General features: G+C 39.1%; 1 protein-coding gene across 1 annotated transcript; it reads right to left on the bottom strand.

The window, feature by feature from the left end:
* Positions 1 to 13,407: 13,407 nt before the first annotated feature.
* On the bottom strand, positions 13,408 to 17,904 carry tmem267 (transmembrane protein 267). The gene is made up of 3 exons (XM_036527898.1): positions 17,779 to 17,904; positions 15,233 to 15,642; positions 13,408 to 14,376 (listed from the first exon to the last, which is right to left on the bottom strand). The coding sequence occupies exons 2-3, from the start codon at positions 15,560 to 15,562 to the stop codon at positions 14,041 to 14,043; spliced, it is 666 nt and encodes a 221-aa protein (XP_036383791.1). The 5' UTR covers positions 15,563 to 15,642; positions 17,779 to 17,904; the 3' UTR covers positions 13,408 to 14,040.
* Positions 17,905 to 18,551: the final 647 nt, after the last annotated feature.

Here is an 18,551-nt window from a genome sequence, read left to right as displayed (position 1 = left end):
TCCCACAGGCAAAACTGAAATGGCCCAAGGTCGTGATACTGTGAAGCATGCAGTTTTTGCATTATTACAGCTTGTGTAAGAGCAGGAAAATCCCACATCACTCACTGTGGTTCCACAATAAACGCCTGAACTGTAATGGTTTTGCATTCATCTTCCTTTTGTTATTATCATTACTCTCCTTTCTTAATTTTCTGCTGATGCAAATCACATCAACTTTTCCATTACATTCTCATCTAAAAACGCATCAGTGTTTTTGTTACCCCTTGCTATTGGCTAAATCTGTACACTTGTCAAATACTAATCATGTTCAGGCAGTACAAACTACCAGTCGGTTTATACATGGGGAGAAATGAGTCAGAGCAACTGGTTTGAAAGTCTCTCATTGCTCATATCATTTATCTGATGGTCCTAAACTATATAAATATGAATGAGCTACTATCGAAATATAAAGCATTTTCTTCAAAGTGCTTACATCATAATGAAGTTATAAGCAAATGTCAAGAACCTTGGTCTATACAAACCAAATACAAGCATTATTTCCACGGCAGCACAATGTTCCCTAAAATGTGTCTTGTATGCTAACTAGCCCCATCTTTTTTTGTCTTACCATCTGAAGAAAATGTGCTCACTTGATGTCTCCCACTCTGCTCTCTCCTATCATGAGTCATTTTCATTTTTTTCTTTATAGAACTTACAACTTTTTTCTCTTTAACTTTGCAATTGTTGTAGGACATGAAATTCAAAAATCCCTTCTGCAGTAATACATGGCCTTAACATAAAATCCAATTCAATATATATGTGGGTTTGTGCATGTGTGTTGTTGTGCGTGTGCATGTGAGTATGTATGCACAGGCTATGAAACTTTCCACTTACTTTTTTTTAGTTTTACATTATTTATCTTTGTCTCTCTTTTATTTAATATGCCTGTATGTTAGTTTCAGATTAGGAGCTTTCAAGAAATAGATTTCTTTGAACACAGAGTAATAGTAAATTTTACATCACACATGGCTGGTAGTGCAGTAGTACTCTTTTTTCATATTTAGAGCTCCAAGCGCTCCTTTATATAATATATACATTCAAAATACTTTAATAATTTGTGAATAAATTAAACCTAAAGGTTTATGATTAAGTAGCTCATTTTTAGAGACTGCATATTATTTTATTAGATTTATTTGTTATTGTATTCATGTAATTTTCTAAATATGTATAAAGTGATCAAGAGTGATGCGGTGTATGTGTATAGAAGATATATATTGCTTCTCCCAATAGTTCCTGAAATAATGGTGAATCTTCATATATTCTCTTTGTGCCTCAGTTGTTTACTTGAAAGAATGTTGTTACTAACGCAAAAAAAAAAAAAAAAATTTCAAGGTTTTATTACTTATACACCAATGCCATTTCAGCTTGATAATGACATCCTTATGATATTAGATGGTCTTGTTTTGTGCTATATCAGGTAACCGTAACCTTCAAAACATTTTACATCGTATTAAATAGATTAAATATTTGCAGGTGACACTTGTTAGACTTGGTCTTGTGCCTGTGCCTGTTTGCCCTTTATATGCACTTTTGTACGTCGCTTTGGACAAAAGCGTCTGCTAAATGAATAAATGTAAATGTAGACTGTAGATGATAGATCCCTAGATCTAGATTCACTAGATGCTGTTTCCTTTCCATAGGGTCTCAGCAGCAGATGAGGGTTGTAATATAAAGAAAATGCCCTCTCCCTCTGTGTTGTTGTTAGCCAGTTGGGTAGAGTCTTCCAGTGCTGTGTGGCTCATTGGTGGCAGATGTGGTATGCTCTTCATCCTCTGAGCGACACCAAAGAAAGAAGGTGCGCTCCATTATTCATTGTGCATGGGACAGGCAGTAGTTGTACGCCTATTTCTCTCTTTGCACATTTTGACCTCATCTGGTTTCTTAGCAAAGGGGAAGCCCTCATTTCTCATAATGACATGGGGTATAGGGCCTTGGTGGTCTTCTCCAAGGCAAGATGCTGAGCTTTTGTTTCCAAAGAGTCTTCCAAAAAGTAGAAAAATACAGTACACTCACTGCTCCTGACTGCCCCCTGGCTACATTTGAAGCAGTAAGGAGCAACAGCCACAATCATCAACTTCATTTAATACTGCACCTGCTGTGAGTGAACTGCAAGCGAACTTGGTTGGAAAGTACCCTTAATGTTTTGGAAGCTTGCAGTCCACTGCAAATCCCTTTTCCCAAAAGGATAAATCAAACAAATTATTATATTTTATATATTTTATATTATTATATTTTGCATCATTTGCAACTCCTTGTAATTTGTAACTTTTTCTGTCAGTAGTATAGAGTTTCCTCAATAACTCACCTGAGAAAAATTGAGGTCCTCAGCAGGAGGGTAATATTCTCCTAGTAATTTGTTATATCCCTTATGATGCTCGACTTGGCCCTCTGCGAGAAAAACTGGAACTGCTCCATTTAGAGCTTGAAATACTACTGCCACCTGCCTGTGGAATGATAAACCCCACATTCATTTCTAAGGTGACATTGTGCACATACACATGAGAACATCTGTTTCTTGTGTCTGTGATCCAAAGGAGCAATCAATAGAAGCCTCTTATAATTGCTCTTCATGGTTCATTTGCTACCAATTCCTTCTCACATCCTTCCAAAATGCTCCTATTTACCTGAAAATGTCCCCATAAAATATCTTAAAATTGCATGTATTATGTAATATATGTTTTAAGAATATTGCAGAATGAATAATGGCAATTTGCTACTTCAGCCCAGCAAATGCACTGCCCTTTCATTGTTATGAATTCTGGCAGCGTGCACTGTGACCATACTTCATTGTACTTGCTGTAATGTATGTAGCTTTCTACCTGTCTAAATGGCAACTGACAGTATGCCAGGGTTGTATCACTGAAGTCAGTGGGACAGTGCATTCCTGTAAGCCTCGATAGAGTATGGAATACGAATCTCTGCATTCCATTCTAAAACTGGTTTGTTTTCTTTTCATTACCTGGAGCACGGTCTTACTGTAATGTGGTTTTACTCTAACTCACAAAGTTGCAAGTATTTCTGCGCATGAATGGTTTAGTAATAATGTTCTGGTTAATTAAATGCTCTGTGCAAAGATTTGAGATAAGTGAAGCCCTGCACATGTGCAAACTTGTCATTTGGATTGAAAGGTCTTGGTGCTTTCTCATTGATAAATGTATGTAGTTATAACCTATGCAGGCTTCACTCATCGCAGTACATTGTCACAATATTATGCCCAAACAAGTTTCATTTCATTCTATACAATTATACTTAATAATGTTGAACAAAAATGTTGAATTGAAAAAAAAAAATAGTGCACGTGAGCCACTTTTACATTGTGGGGCATGCTGTTATATCAGTGTCTACCCCTTGGCACTTTGGTAATGGAGATGACAATCAATTCAATGTGCAACTGGCTTTATATTGTTAAGAAATGTTTATTTTACATATACAGGAAGGGCAAATAATTGATAATCGCCTTTGAACTGAAGACCATTGCCCACTAAAGCATAGTTATATGTGAAATGCCATTTTGTCTTCCCAGTAGAGGTTCCAAATAGAATGACTATTTGCCACATGAAATGAATGTCTTCAGCTTTGGAGTCAAAATGAAATGGATTTTTCCAGATAATGGATACATTAACATGCATAGTGATCATTTTCCTAGGGAGGCTTATGAGAGATTTTGTTTTTATCATCATGGTGGTGGAAAAGTAAACAACAGGGAATGCAGAAAATTCATTAAAAAAAGATTTACTTTTAACATGTAGGTGTAGCCTCAAGAAATTGTAAACATCTATAATACATTATAAGAATCCATTAAATAGATTTCCAGAGAACTGATTCAAACAACCTGTCTGAGATTTGCTTACTGCAGTAATAATGTTAAACTTTAAGATGTTGACCTTCCACATCATAAACGTGTAATGTTATCAGCTTGTAAAAACAGTGGCACATAAGTTTATAATTCTGATGAACAGTGTTGCAGTAAATAGAAATATAATATACATTCTAATTATCACTAGATTAGATTCTATAGAACTCTATTGCAATTATGAGTGCATAAGAATACCAAACTGATACTGGGTTGTTGGCTATTTTAGGTAATGATACTGTGATATATTTTATGTTAATTCTCAATAGAGTGGTGTATACAGCTCTCTGTAATTTCTGTGATTTCTGTAACAGCTATCATATTGCTGGAGAGACAACAATGAACATTTGACTAAGAGAGACATGTTTGAGGATGTTATGGCAGCTTCTTTTGCTTAAGTAAATTACAACTACACTTCACAGAATATTGGAAAAGAAAAATCTGTAACATTTTTTCCCGTTTGTGACAGCTTTGGAGCTGACTGATGCAGGGGCACCTTACTGTTCATTAATCCTGCCTTGAGCGCACTTGTGATTGCCCCCCGAGATAAATGGTGGAGCTGTGTTGAGTTCTTGTTAGGCTCAACAAAAGAAAGGATGGAAAATCACCCTGAAGCTAGCCCAGCCATAGCTCTACATTGGAAAGCAGGTATTTCTTTTATACAATTGCCTTGCTCCAAAATGGGTGGAATTAGCACATTGTGTTCATGCCACTTCATCTCTTTCCACCTCTAAACATCACCTCTACATTTGATTTACAAGCTGCTGTGATTTGCATTGCCTCTCTGTAATGCACGCGGTGAAGCACTTTGTGCCATTTATTTATTTATTTATTTATGCTTCCAGAGTGCTTTATTAAGTAAAATCCAATTGATTTATTTGACTGGTTTACTGGGCTGCCCCTCAGCTTGCGCACTGGCTGGAATACCCAGATTTTCTAGACAAAAAAAGGATTCTGTTAAAGCCAAGCCTGCAGTAGACTTTCATAACATTCTGGTGATCACACTACAAGGAAAGATGAGTGCTGTAGTCTTATCATATATCATGGCAGGTACTGCAGGGACCCCCTGGGGCTGTATTGTATGAGTGACACTTGTATTATTATTCCTGGTAGAATACCTACAAGGAGTTCACAAACCTGACCAGAATTACATTGTGTGTGCATATTTGTGTGAGTGTGTGTGTGTGTGTGTGTGTGTGTGTGTGTGTGTGTGTGCACATGTATTTGTGTGTGAATGTGTGTGTGTGTAGCTGCAACCAGACTATCATTTCTCCTGGCGTGACTTTAAAATCAACCACATCAACAAATCAAACGGGTCTCATACTCATGCCAGAAGACATGTCCTCTGTCATGGTTCAAAGCACATCTGTGGATTGATCACCTTACCTTGAGACATTAGATAGAAACCACCCATGTTGCAATCTGAACAATAATTCCTTGAGATTCATTATGCGGACTCTACACAGGTGACATTGTGCATCAGACCAAAGTAACAGAGGTGCTAGAGTAGCCCTTATCTTTGGTGGAGGGGATATGCATGTAATTATATCCACTCTTAACCTTTCTATTTTAGAAGCAGCTGAATGGTCAATGAAATGGTTCGATTTTTGTGGGGTGCGCAATTTTTGACCCAGTGCATTAATTTTTCAAAGCTATGCACATTCCAGTCCAAGCAATTAAGCCAGCAGCTGCAGTGAGCAAAGTGGGTGCACTGAATGTCCAATTTACCACATTTTTCTGTCTGAACATTGAAATTTCGTTTAATCTCGTCTCGATCCCGTCTCCCTCGTCATCTTTGGAGTGGTTATTATATGTGATCTAAAAGCAATAAGGTTTGTGAAATGTGCCGTTACGCTTCTTTCATCCTTCCTTCATCCTGGCAGTATTGACTGGCTTACTTTGTAAACAGTTTGTCCTCAGCGTTTCTGCCTTCCAACACAGCTGAATGTCAGATGAGCAGATATTTAATCTCATCTCCAGCAACACTGACTGAACACAGTCATAGGTGACATTTCAGTTAATTTGACCTGAGTTTTGAAAATATATAAAGAAATAAATGGATGAATGGCTTAAATAGTTAGATGCCAAATAGGGCACTTTTGGTACAGCATATGAAGTTTTAACCAGCTGATACTGTTTATATCCATTTAACTTAAAATATTTAATGGCTTTAAAGTCTTACTTTATTTGCAGTTCGCTGCAGCTGAATTCCTGCAGGGGGCATTGACAGCTTGTCTCATACAGTGGCGTTTCTTTCCAAATAGGCAGACCTGCATCAGAGCTTATGAGAGGAGTAACAGGAACACTTGTGTGCCACATGGGGTTTTACTGCATCTTCAACATTTTTTTTTAGTTCACCACATCCTGACATCTTACGACACATAAGATTCATTTTGAAGGTTTTCACTCTGTCACAGGCTTGTAAAATATGGGCCTGGAAAAAAAGCAGACACTTGGTGGGCTGCTGTGCTCTTTCCTTCAAAACAGCCTCTCCAAATATTTTTTTTTCCAGGAAAACCCTAAAATCAGTGGGAACATAAAGAGCACAAGTATATGATTGCACAGAGACTGCCGCAATGGTTGAGTGGAAGCAAACTGGAAACTGGAAAGAGGAGCTTATGTAGGGTCACATTTTTCTACCATAGCACTATCCTTAACCAGTATAAGCTAAGCAATAAGACTGATCACAGATCAGCACTTGGGGAAATTTCTGCCTGGAGTTAAAGAGGGATAGAGCAGATGTACACAGTGCATATGTGCATGAAGGTCACTACGCGTGGCGGTGACCCAGCCACCTGTCAATGTGGCGGAATTGAAAGGCAAATTGAATGGCACTTGCTGAATGGTGAGGAAAGTGTTAAACTTATTAACTTCCTGTCATTCCAGGGCACTTAGTACTGTCAGCCAGACAGAAACTGCAATTAAGAAGAAAAGTGTGTGGGGTTTCGGGAGCTGCCCCTGTCAAGAGCCATTACAGGAACCTCTAACATTCCTGCCCTTTAAAATAGCCCCCCCCCCCAACCCCCCCCCAAAAAAAAAAATACTGTTTGTGTGATTTCCGAGCTTTTGCTGTAGAAACCCAAAAAAGGTCAAAACTTTTCATCAGGGAACCTCTCTCTGCCATCACAGACAAGCAGTGAATTCCCACTGGTTCCAACTGAATTTAGAGCAAAAGACAAGGATTCATCATATCAACGCAGTTCAGAGCTGTATGGATGAAATGAATGATCTGAGGTTTTCAGTTCACTATATTTTTTATATCGTCATTGAACATGTGTATAAAAGATTAACAATGTGCCAATGATTGCTGTTTGATCTAAAAACAGTTCACCGTATTAACTGGGATATCCAGGAAGAAAAACATTATGGAGTAAGAGCTGCACAATTAATCAGCTATGGCTAGATAAAGGGTAATATCCTGTATAAGTATTAAGGCCAACCTACAAAAACCCATGCGGGGCAGGATCAGAATTTTTGTGCCAGTGGCAACAGAATTACATTAAAATGCTGGAGTGCAACTGGCAACAGTAATGAAGTGAAAATACAGAAAAAAAATAAAATAAAAGCTAAATTAATAAAAGTATAGGCCCCAGTCACACTGTCAACATCTAAGCCTTTTTAGTACTGAAAGATAAACCTTAACCTACTCTCTTCCCATGTAGAATTCATGGCCTTGCATGCCAGACACAAACTGCATTCAAAAAGATGATATGAATAGCTAATTCCGGCAGACTTATGTATGTCACTAACTTTCTTGGGTATTGTAATTCCATACAGTTTGCTTTCATAGAAACTGGAATGCATGTTGCATATTAAAACATAACAATCCTGAATTTAACTGAGGTTACTAAGGAATGGAAGGTAAGCTGTTAAGTCCTGCATACATCAATTTTAGTCAACAGGACAAACACTCCAGAACAGACCTCAATGGGTGGGCATTTGGCAATGGACTATAGTTTAATTTAACAAATCAATGTATTAGGCTAAATCTCTCACCTGGACACAAATGACCCAGATAAATTGTTTCAGCAGCTACTCTACCTATTGTTCAGATGTGAATACAGTTTCAGTACAGCTCATGTCCAGCACTACAGTCAATTCAAAGAGAGAATCTTCCATTATTTGTTTGATAGAGTGAGGGACAACACAAGAGCTCCAAGCTCCAGGGAAAATCCAACCTGTGTAAAGAAATGAAGATAAAACGCTTGGAAATGAACTCAAGGGGAAAGCCAGGCACAGGGGTAGAATAAAAGAGAGACAAAAATAATAACAGGCAAATACAGGCCTCTCTCTTAAATCCATCAAAAACCTCTTTGTCTCTATCTTCATTTAAACCTTGCCTTTCCGAACACAAAAATACTGTAGCAAGGCACACATTTTCCTTCTGTGTAGGAAGGGTGACACCTGCTGGATAAACTAGTGAAAAGGACTGTGTGCCAAGGAATTCTGAAAACAACATGCCAGTACACAGTACAATAGTTTCTTCCTGCGTATATGGCCGGATCCTCATGTAGTAACAAGAATTCAGCTAACTGTATTGGCAGGTGCCACTGCAACAGAAAACTTCCTGTGTGAGACAGAAAGGTTTATTTTGGTTTCTCTGTTATTATTATTATTATTAGTAGTAGACATCTTTTGTTTATTAGATGTCCTTATTTTACATTATTCACGTTTTTAAAATCTGTGATTACAGGTTCATATTTACTGTATTACTGTAATTCAGGTAAATTGCCTTCAAAGTTAAGCATCACAGCTACAATGTCAGTGCCTCCTCTGGGAAATGAACCTGGAATCTGTGCAGGGAAGCCCAGTTACATAACAGTAACCACTATACTACACTACTGTCCTGTGTTAGTACTTGCTGGGATCATTTATTAGGCTTCAAAGCCATTAGCTGGTAACCTCATGTTCTTGCTGGTATTACTAAGCTTCTCAGCCATTAATTAAAAACCTACAAGTCTTTTCAATATTATTAGTTCCAGTCAAGTCAAGTGTATTTGTTATAGTGCATTTTTACAATCTAGACTGCCAAAAAATCCTTTACAAAGTAGCATAGTGGGTATTTTCCAGACAGAATTTAAGAAACCAGGAAAACCCTAGGTCAAATTGGGAAAAAAATGGAAAATTATTCCCTAACCCTACCAAAAGGCAGTTGCAAGACTATTGGAAAGTAGTGCAAATACTAATATAGGGCTATGCATAAAAGGCATCAGTTAATCGCAACAGGTCTGTTCTCTGGATAGTGAGGTTGACAGGGGATGAAAAGGTGGCCTCAGGCAGGCTATGAGGGGGGACCATCCATCTGAAAGTAGACAGCGCCGTAAATCTTTGTGCCCATTACATCAGCAGGTGGCAGCGCTGCAGAATCAATCTAAAGCTCAGGCGGTTGCTCCAGAGCCCAGGGGGTTGGGGGGGCATTATTAAGGAGATGTACTTGGATGGAGAGAGGACCGACTACTGGATGAGTGACAAAGTAGAGATACTAAGGAAAACCCTAACCGAGAAAGGCTACAAGACAGCGTCTGGAAAGCCATTTGTTCTTGGTGAGGACAAGTCAGTGTTACGTGTCACACTTTTTCCACTGTCACATGTTGCACATGTTAGCCAGAGTCTGTACTTGAAAGACCACTGCAACTATAGACCTCACCAAGGAGCTTCCCAATTTCTCTTATAAAAAGATTCTATACACTGTAGGACACAGTACTAAATAATACCACATATGTAAATAGAACCATGTATAATCTTACCCTGAGTAATGTTATGCTCCTGTTCCTATCTGTGGCAAAAATGTCTTATTATACCATTATTGTTGCTAATGTTAGTAAAAAAATAAATAAATAAAAATAAAAAACACTTGTATTAAAAAATTTAGGATCCAGTGTCAAATTTTATTCTGTCTTGTCCAGCCCAGTCATTGCTTTATTGGTAGGATAACCCCACAATGGGTTTATGTGTCCTACTTGTGCAAAAGCACGAAGAATAAAGCATGTCATCTCCTAATCCACATGTCTAACCTCAACCCTTCACAAAAAGTAGAACGCACATCTGATATAGGGTTAGCCATTCTAAATGTACTACCGAGTCAGCAGTATTCTTCATTCCAATCTAGATGGGCATGCTGTGGCCCTGCCAATTCCAGTGATCCAGTTCTGTTTTTTATGTTCACATCTAGTGCATAACTAGGTTGCTGAGATCTTGGAAAGTTATCATTGGTGTAACTTAATTTTGACTAATATAAATTAGGGAACTGTAGATGGACCTTTAGGTTGTCTTTGTTTCGATGCTGACACATGATGTAAAGTAATATAACATGGGATGTACAAAATTCCCATTGAGATTCAGTAATGTCTGATGATGGTTTGTTTGCACACAGAACAAGAATGCTTTCTACTTTTTTGATGGAAACTTCATACTAACCTTGAGTGACAAACATTCATATATGGTTGCGCATGGTTGCTCTTGCATAGTCTGGTGGGCATCAGTTGACTTGACTGAAACATTGCTTGCATGTGCCACAATAATGGAACAGGAGGGTGTGACCACATCTGTACAAGATTAATTCACTGCACCATTTCAATTCAAACTTATGGAGGCATAGAAGTAACAGATACTGAAACTTTGCATGTTTGAAGCTGTCATTTTGCATTATAAAGCATATAACACAGAGCTCCCCTTGGAAGCCCAGCTTGCTTTTAACCTAATTGAATTTACTTGTCAATGCAGCACCTTCTGAAGGACCCTCAGGGACAGAGATGATCTCAGTTCAATAAAAAGAGTCAGATCCTTTGAAAAGAGCTCATTTGAAGAGAAGGGTCAGACATGGGAAAATGCCCAGAGGGAGAGCAACTGTAAGACTTTTATGCTCCTCAAAGCTACTTTTTAGCACAAATTTTCATCCATGCGGCTCTGCCGTGTCCCTCGCAAATGATTCCAGATTGTCCAAGCGTTTCTTGTTTGATTGCATCTGGGGTTTTTTGTGCTCCTCCTTTCCCTCCTGTACTGTCTCTGCTGGAAGCTGGCAGGTTGGTGGTGAAGCAGATCCAAGCATTCGACAGCACAAGGATAGCGCAAGCCTCACCTGCTGTCTCCTTCTCTACTCGACAACAGGTGCTAACGCAGCTCTGTCGATGAGGTGCTTAACGGTGCTCTAAACTGGAAGGCTGAATGCGTTATCACAGGAGGGCCCCTTTGTCTGAAGGACAATCATGCAAAAGTGTGGTTTGGACATTTTGGATTTTCTCCCACTTTGCTATATGTACAATATGCCAATTTATTGGAAGATCAAGAACATACTGAGTTGATACAAAATATATTGGTTTTTCACCCCTCAGATGGGGCATTACTGCTGTTTTGTCCATTTGTCCTATATGTGTGAGTCCGCCCATGTGCTCTTTTCAAAGCAATGACTCATGAAGAAATGCAGCTGCGCTCATGAGACTTCTGCCACAGCTCTACCTCATGAAGTGCTCAGATGGCTTTGCTCATGGGTGTCCTTGGCCTACTTTTCAAGCCAAGGAGGAAGGTCTTGTGCAGTCTCTGCTTGTGTTTTGTAACAGTTTCAACAGTGTAGCAGCAACTTCGTCCTAAATTAAGGCTTGTATTTATCTCTCGCTACTGAGTGGGAGCTGTCAGAACAAAAGCTAAATGTACTGTATGCTAGTTGGCATAGTGATGTATTTTTAATACATTAAATACACTATATTCAGCTTTAACCATGACTGTGAACAATGTGAGATGGTTACGTGCATCTCAGTTGAATGCTGTAATGTGTTTATTTTAGAGTCACTAATTTAATCAACTTTTTTTGTTTTCCATTTTTCCATATTACTCAGCAGGACCATCAGCCACCATAATCATAATGTTGTGTGGGATGTGTTGATACCTTAACATGACATTAAATTAAATGAACATTGCTGCTGAGAATTGTTTAATATAAAATTATATTGTTCAGAAAATCACAAGTGGAATTAATAATTTACTACTAACATACTGTACATAATGAATTTAAATAAAACCTAGTCCTTCCAGACAGACCTCAGTTCTAAAATTAACATAGGCATAATTCATTTTATTACAACAGCAAAATATCAAGTATGCTCTATGTCAAGTATGTGATGTCAAACTCTGTTTTATTGGATAAGGCTCAACTGCTTATTATTGAAGGTATATGGAGTATTCTTCAATATTTGATATCAAACATTTACACAAAATCAGTCCGTCAGATTGTAAGACAAATACCTATAATGGTATTTTTCTTCCAAAGGAAATGGAGTAAAACAGTTTAAAATGTACAAATTTAAACCAGTTCCTTGCAGCAGGTTAACCCAGGGGTATGTATACAAAATTAATAAATTAAAATTTACTGTATCCTGTTATGTTGAGGTCAAACACATCTTAAATTCAGTCATTGCGATACTATAATACTATGATACTATAAGATTTCTACAATGAAAGACATCCAGCAATTCTATTGTTTATTCTGCTATTAGAACATGAAGTAGAATAATTCAAACACAAACTGAGAATTAGATTTTATAGACCTAAAACTTGTAAACTTATTTATTGTATATTCTCTGATACATACATTGTGTGAAAGCAACATCTGTAAATGGCAGAACAGCATTCCTTATGAGGAGAAAAGGAACAACTGAATTTGAAACTGAATTGAATTGAATTGAACTGGTGACCCTCAATGTCACTGAAAGACACCGTAGGATTCCTACAAATGATGTAAATAAAACCAAGTAAATGGTACTGTTTAGGACTTACCACTTTGGCCATGACACTAAAGAGCAATTCACTGCTTAAATACAGAAATTAACTATACTGAACAGCAAAATTTAATACACGGAGGGCATGGTTGCCTGAATGGGATCTCGGTTCTTATTTTTCCCATATGAGAGTCCAGGCACATAAGATGGTTGTACATACCTGCTGACTGGCAACTACGATGTGTGAAAATTCAGCAAAATCTGAAGTTTCTTTTCATCTTTAATTTATTAGAGAATTAAGCACAACTATATTATTCCAATGAAGTGAATTGTATTATCACAGTTGTGAATACACCTAAAATTATCTGAAGACTAAAATATCAATTATATATCAATTACATTTACACGCAACAAGACATGTTAAATAAAATACACTTAGTTGAGTAAAATTACTTTGGATGAAGTGCAAAAAAACAGTATGTGCAAAATGATGAGTTCACAAGTTCAGATTATCAATATCAAAAATATATCATATCAAAATAAAACATTTCAAAGTAAATGACATGTGGGGTTACAGTCAAGTGTCGCCCCACTTAATGCAATTATACAGATGATCATGGCAGACCAAATACCCTTTGTATTGGACCTGCTCAACAACTCTAATCCAAAGTCTTGTGCGACCATGGTTACACCTCACAGAAAATGTAATTGATTGACAGTCTACAAGCAAGGATTCATATTGATATGAGAATTATTCATGGTGATCAACACCACAGTTCCTTTAAATTCTCCATGACAGTGGAATGACAGTCAAATTATGGCAGCTGGCAACCCATCTCTACCTCTTACTGAGGTAATCAATGATTGTTTGAATCATCACACTTCTTTCTGTTGTATAAATGCTGAGTGTCTTAAACTTGACAGGAGAGTTTCGGTCTTTTCCCTGGATATCTTAGATGTGAAAATATGACATGGAGAGCTGATGGCTGATCAACGCTGTTTCACTAATTCACACTATGTACAAAATAAAAGAGTTACCTATTGAAGTGGTGATGTCTCCATTGGTTCCATCCACTCATGAAAGAAAAACCCCTTTACTGACCTTCTGTATGGGATTCTTCATTCGGCAGTGCATATTCACTGAATTTACCCCCAAAAACTGGACATGCAGATACAACTCCAACTAACTGTAACAATCTCCAATGGCAACCATTTTTCATACACCTGACAGGCACAGCTTTGCAACATAGAAACAAAAGGTAAGGGCAATTACAGAGAAGCTGTGCAATTCCAAGAAAATAGGGCACAGAGGAAAAGTAATGTAAGTGGGGGTGGCACGAGGTGAGGACTGAGGAGTGAAACCCTGACACAGAGTTGCACTTTTTGCAAACCACGTCTGTGGCGGCTGCTGTATCAGTGTGCCGCTACCGTTTGGGCTCAGACATCGATGGCAATGCCATGCTTAGTGGAGATCACGTCCCTGGTGCCCGTCAGGTACATGAGCACAGAGCAGAGGTGCGGCAGGGTGGCAGTGATGGCCACGTACAGCCAGTAGGGGACGGGCATGGTGTTCCCGAGGGGGCACACCCACAGGCCGTGGCGTGCCCCGTCCCGCACGTGGTGGGAGGCCAGCGAGATGAAGAGCATCCAGGGCAGGAAGCACCAGGAGTCCTTGAGCCGGCAGGCCCACATGAGCAGACGGAGGGACAGGCAGAGTGCTGGGATAAGGGTAGAGCAGTGCAGCGGCGGCCGGTGGGGCAGGTTCAGAGCTGCCTGTTTTGGGGGGAGGAAAGAAAGGATGTTACAGTGAGGAACATTTTTAATTCATTCACAAACATGTCAAATAATCAAATTTATCTTAAATGTTTTTATAAAGATGGGTTCAAAGATATGCTGGATATTAACAGGAGTGACACATCCAGGGATGTTCACCAGGGTGTCCATCCTATCACTCTACATGTGATAATGTTACATTGGGCTATAACACTGTGTCAAGATACAGCCTGACCGAGGTTAGCAGGGACATTCTTCTATTGCTTTCATCTCTTGTCTTGTTGAGGTGAATATGGTGCCAGTGTTTATCATACTGCTAGAGTCTGTCGTTTGCTTAGTACATGGGGATACATTATCAGATATTACAATATTACATTATTTACTAATTTATTAATTTATTACAATATTTACATAGCTACTGTCCCTTGTCTATACAGTTTCTGTGCTTCTTCCTACTTGTGATGTCTTGGTACTTCTTTCAAACACAGGACAATGTTTTTGGGTTTTTTGGATTTAGCATTAGCCTTAATGAGCATTTATGATTTAGGAACTAGTGCTTTCCTCATGGATCACCCTCTCTACCCACTCCAAATTTTCCACATTTCCTACATTGGTCAACCTGTTGGCACCCAAGCTGGAAAAGTCCCAAAACGTTATCAGTCTGGCCAACTAATGATACCCAACAACACAATCCCTTGCATTCCCTACAAGCATGGTTTTCTCAGGTCACCAAAGTACACAAGAAATTAATTCAAAGTTAACTCATTGGGTAAGTAAATTTAGGATGTTATTTCTGGCACAAAAACACTTGAATGACTGGGGTAACTGTGAGTATTGCCACTAGAGAGCGACTCACTTTGAGAGACAGAGATCCAGCCAGGTAGAAGTGGTCAAGGTCTATGACTGAGGCGAGGAATCCAGCCAGCGCCACTTCGTAGAGGTCGCTCTTCTTCCTCAGCCCTATGACGATGGCCCAGGACCACAGTGCAATGGCAGCGTGAACTGCGTTGTCTGTTGCCGCTCTCAGCCAGATGTGGTTCTGGATGAGCGAGAGCTGCAGGAAGCGGTCAGCGAGGAAGCAGAAGACGCCCAGGCCCGTGCTGGCCACCACTGAGGCAGTGCTGAAGGTCTGCAGCAGGGCCTGGGCCTTCTCCGTCTCCACCGCCATGTTCATAGCCACAGCCATGCTGGGAGAAGATGGGTCCGCGTCACACTGAGATTACCGCACGGCAAGCCTTGCCCATGGCAGGTCAGCACTGCGGTATTCTGAAAACGCCAAGGACACAGAAACACAGAAAACCAAGAAACTGACATAAATGAGGGATGAAACCAGATATTCCATCATCATTCAACCACTAAGCCTGTAATCAATTAGTATGACATTTGCTTGTTGATTAATAGAAAATAATGAAAAATGTAAAGATGTACACTCCCTCATCAATATTTATAAAGACCCCATGAACCCTGGATGAAATGAAATAAATCATTGTCATTCTTAATGTTCCTGCCTGAAAGTGCGAAAGCATATGTCAAACACACTGTATGAATGCCATTATAATGTATAAGTGTGTGTTTATTAATCCATAACTCATAACATTGTCATTGTCTTTTTTGTTATGCCCTGTTTCAATGAATATGGAAATTTATCCATGTATATCCATATATGGATATATATGGACAAAAGTATTCGGACGCCTGACGATTACACCAACAGGGACTGTAATGGCATTGTATTCAAATACATATACTTTAATATGGAGTTGGTCCCCCTTTTGCAGCTATAACAGCTTCCACTCTTCTTGGAAGGCTTTCCACAAGATTTTGGAGTGTTTCTGTGGGATTTTTGTGCCCATTCATTCTGTAGAGCATTTGTAAGGTCAGGCACTGATGTTGGACAAGAAAGCCTAGCTCTCCGTTCCAGTTCATCCCAAAGGTGCTCGATGGGGTTGAGGTCAGGGCTCTGTGCAGGCCAGTCAAGTTCTTCCACACCAAACTCATCAAACCATGTCTTTATAGTCCTTGCTTTGTGCACTGGGGCACAGTCATGTTGGAATAGAAAAGGGCCTTCCCCAAACTGTTGCCACAAAGTTGGAAGCATAGCATTGTCCAAAATGTCTCGGTATGCTGAAGCATTAAGATTGCCCTTCACTGGAGATAAAGGGCATAGCCCAAACCCTGAAAAACAGGTGTGGCCAAATACTTTTGTCCATATAGTGTATGTGTATCCATAACCACATGCGAGTACACTACAAGTTCATTTAACAGCATTATATTATAAAATTAGTAGTTTACCTGTAATACCCAGAAGTTTAAGTAAAAACGGTTTACATGCATTTATAGAAAAGTAATGATTCAAATGACAAATAATAAATTACAACATGCTAAGTTCAGTCACTGCAAAACGTTAATCTAAAATAAACTGGGGTTGCCAGTTGTTCTTTGTTACCAGTCATATAAACCCCACAAAGACAGAATGTTATTCTTAAGAATCCATAGTTTATTCCTCAAGTGAGCTTGAGAGCGCAACATTTAGAAATCGATTTTTGTAACAGTGATACAATTTGCTAGTTAACTTGTCATAATGAACAGAGCAGAGAATCTAGACGTAATGGGCCTATCTAGCCGACCAAGATGTGATTGTGAATAAATACTGACAACTGAAAATGTTTCCTAATAAAAGCCATGCAGACGACCGACTTTTTGCTACATGCAAGAAAACCAAAACAAGCTCTAGTTGTGTGTATGAATTTTCAGTTTACATGCTTGAGGATACAGGGTGCACAGCTAACTACATTAAGCCTATCATGATATGGATTTGCCATGACATACTACAGTAGGGTTTCCCTGACTCCAGACATCAATCAAGACAGAGCGATTTAACTCCAAGGGAAGCTTTAACATCCAACGTCAGTTATCTTTACAATTCTTAGCTAGTCATGACTGGCTATCTACAGTATAACAAGCGAGCATAACAAATCCATCACAACAGCTATCTTGGTATCGTTGTCCAAAACAATGCAGAGCATCAGCACACTAGCCTAATGGCTAGTTAGTGAGCAAAAAATATGTGACACACTGTCGACAGCTAAGTTAACTTGTGACGATTTGGTTAATAGCGAGCTAGCTACCTAGCCAGTATCTGCCATTGTGTGCCGGTCGGCTAGCTATATTCATGCGCATTGTACCCTAATTAGCCGACGCATTTGGCTACGGTAGGTAGACAGCCAGATACACTGCAATCATTATAGACTTCTGTATTTTACTAAACCAACCAGCTGAAAGGGAGACATACATTGTATATTACAACGAGCTAGTCAGTTCATCCAACATCTGGACATGTAAACGCAGCTGGTGCTGCCAAAAGATCTAGATAGCTAGTTATCCAGCTGACCAGCAGTTTACCTTGTCATTCACGTAGCTTTGTGTCTCGCTGTCCGTGCTCACAGTCTACACTGCTCGTCGACGGTACGGTCAGCAAGTAGCTAGCTCTGGCTAGTTTGCTAATCAGCTGCGGTAGGCTGTGGGTATGCAACGTGTGGCGTAAGGGACCGGGTTGCCAAGAGTGTGATATTTCTCAGAGTTCTCCGCCGTTGAGAAAAGGATCTTCCATTTCATGCAATTCAAATATTTAGTTTATTTGTAGACAGTCCTTATTGAGTTAAATATAGAAATGGAAAATTGCCTCCGCCAAATGAAACCATCATGTCTCTCCGATCTCTAAAAAGACGGCCAAACCCACACCCAAGTACACGTACACTCACACAATAATGGGATCCCCCCCATCACATTCGATTCCTTTTGTTTTAAAAGGCAAGGGTAATCTAACAGAAGCAAATACGTATCATATTGACACATTTCATGGCACAACAATAAATTAAGAATGTAATTCACCTTTGAATTCTGATTCTCTCTTCGATTTTTGGTATATTTGTGTACAGTAATAAGGTATTTTACAAATAAAATGATATTTATACCAACTACACTTTTGAAGTCACTCACAATGTAACAATTTCTCGTAACTTCGACACTGAATTTATCCGTAACTGTTACATTGCGCAAGGATTCTGACGCACTCTGATGGAGGTTGGTTTATCCCATAGCTGTGAATATGTGCTTGTTTAGTAATGCCAGTCCATGGGGGAAATGATTCATACATTATGTTCTATAAATCAATG

Source organism: Megalops cyprinoides, chromosome 4 (assembly GCF_013368585.1).
Source record: "Megalops cyprinoides isolate fMegCyp1 chromosome 4, fMegCyp1.pri, whole genome shotgun sequence".
Classification (NCBI taxonomy): Eukaryota; Metazoa; Chordata; class Actinopteri; order Elopiformes; family Megalopidae; genus Megalops; species Megalops cyprinoides.
This window is presented reverse-complemented; position numbering and strand designations above follow the sequence as displayed.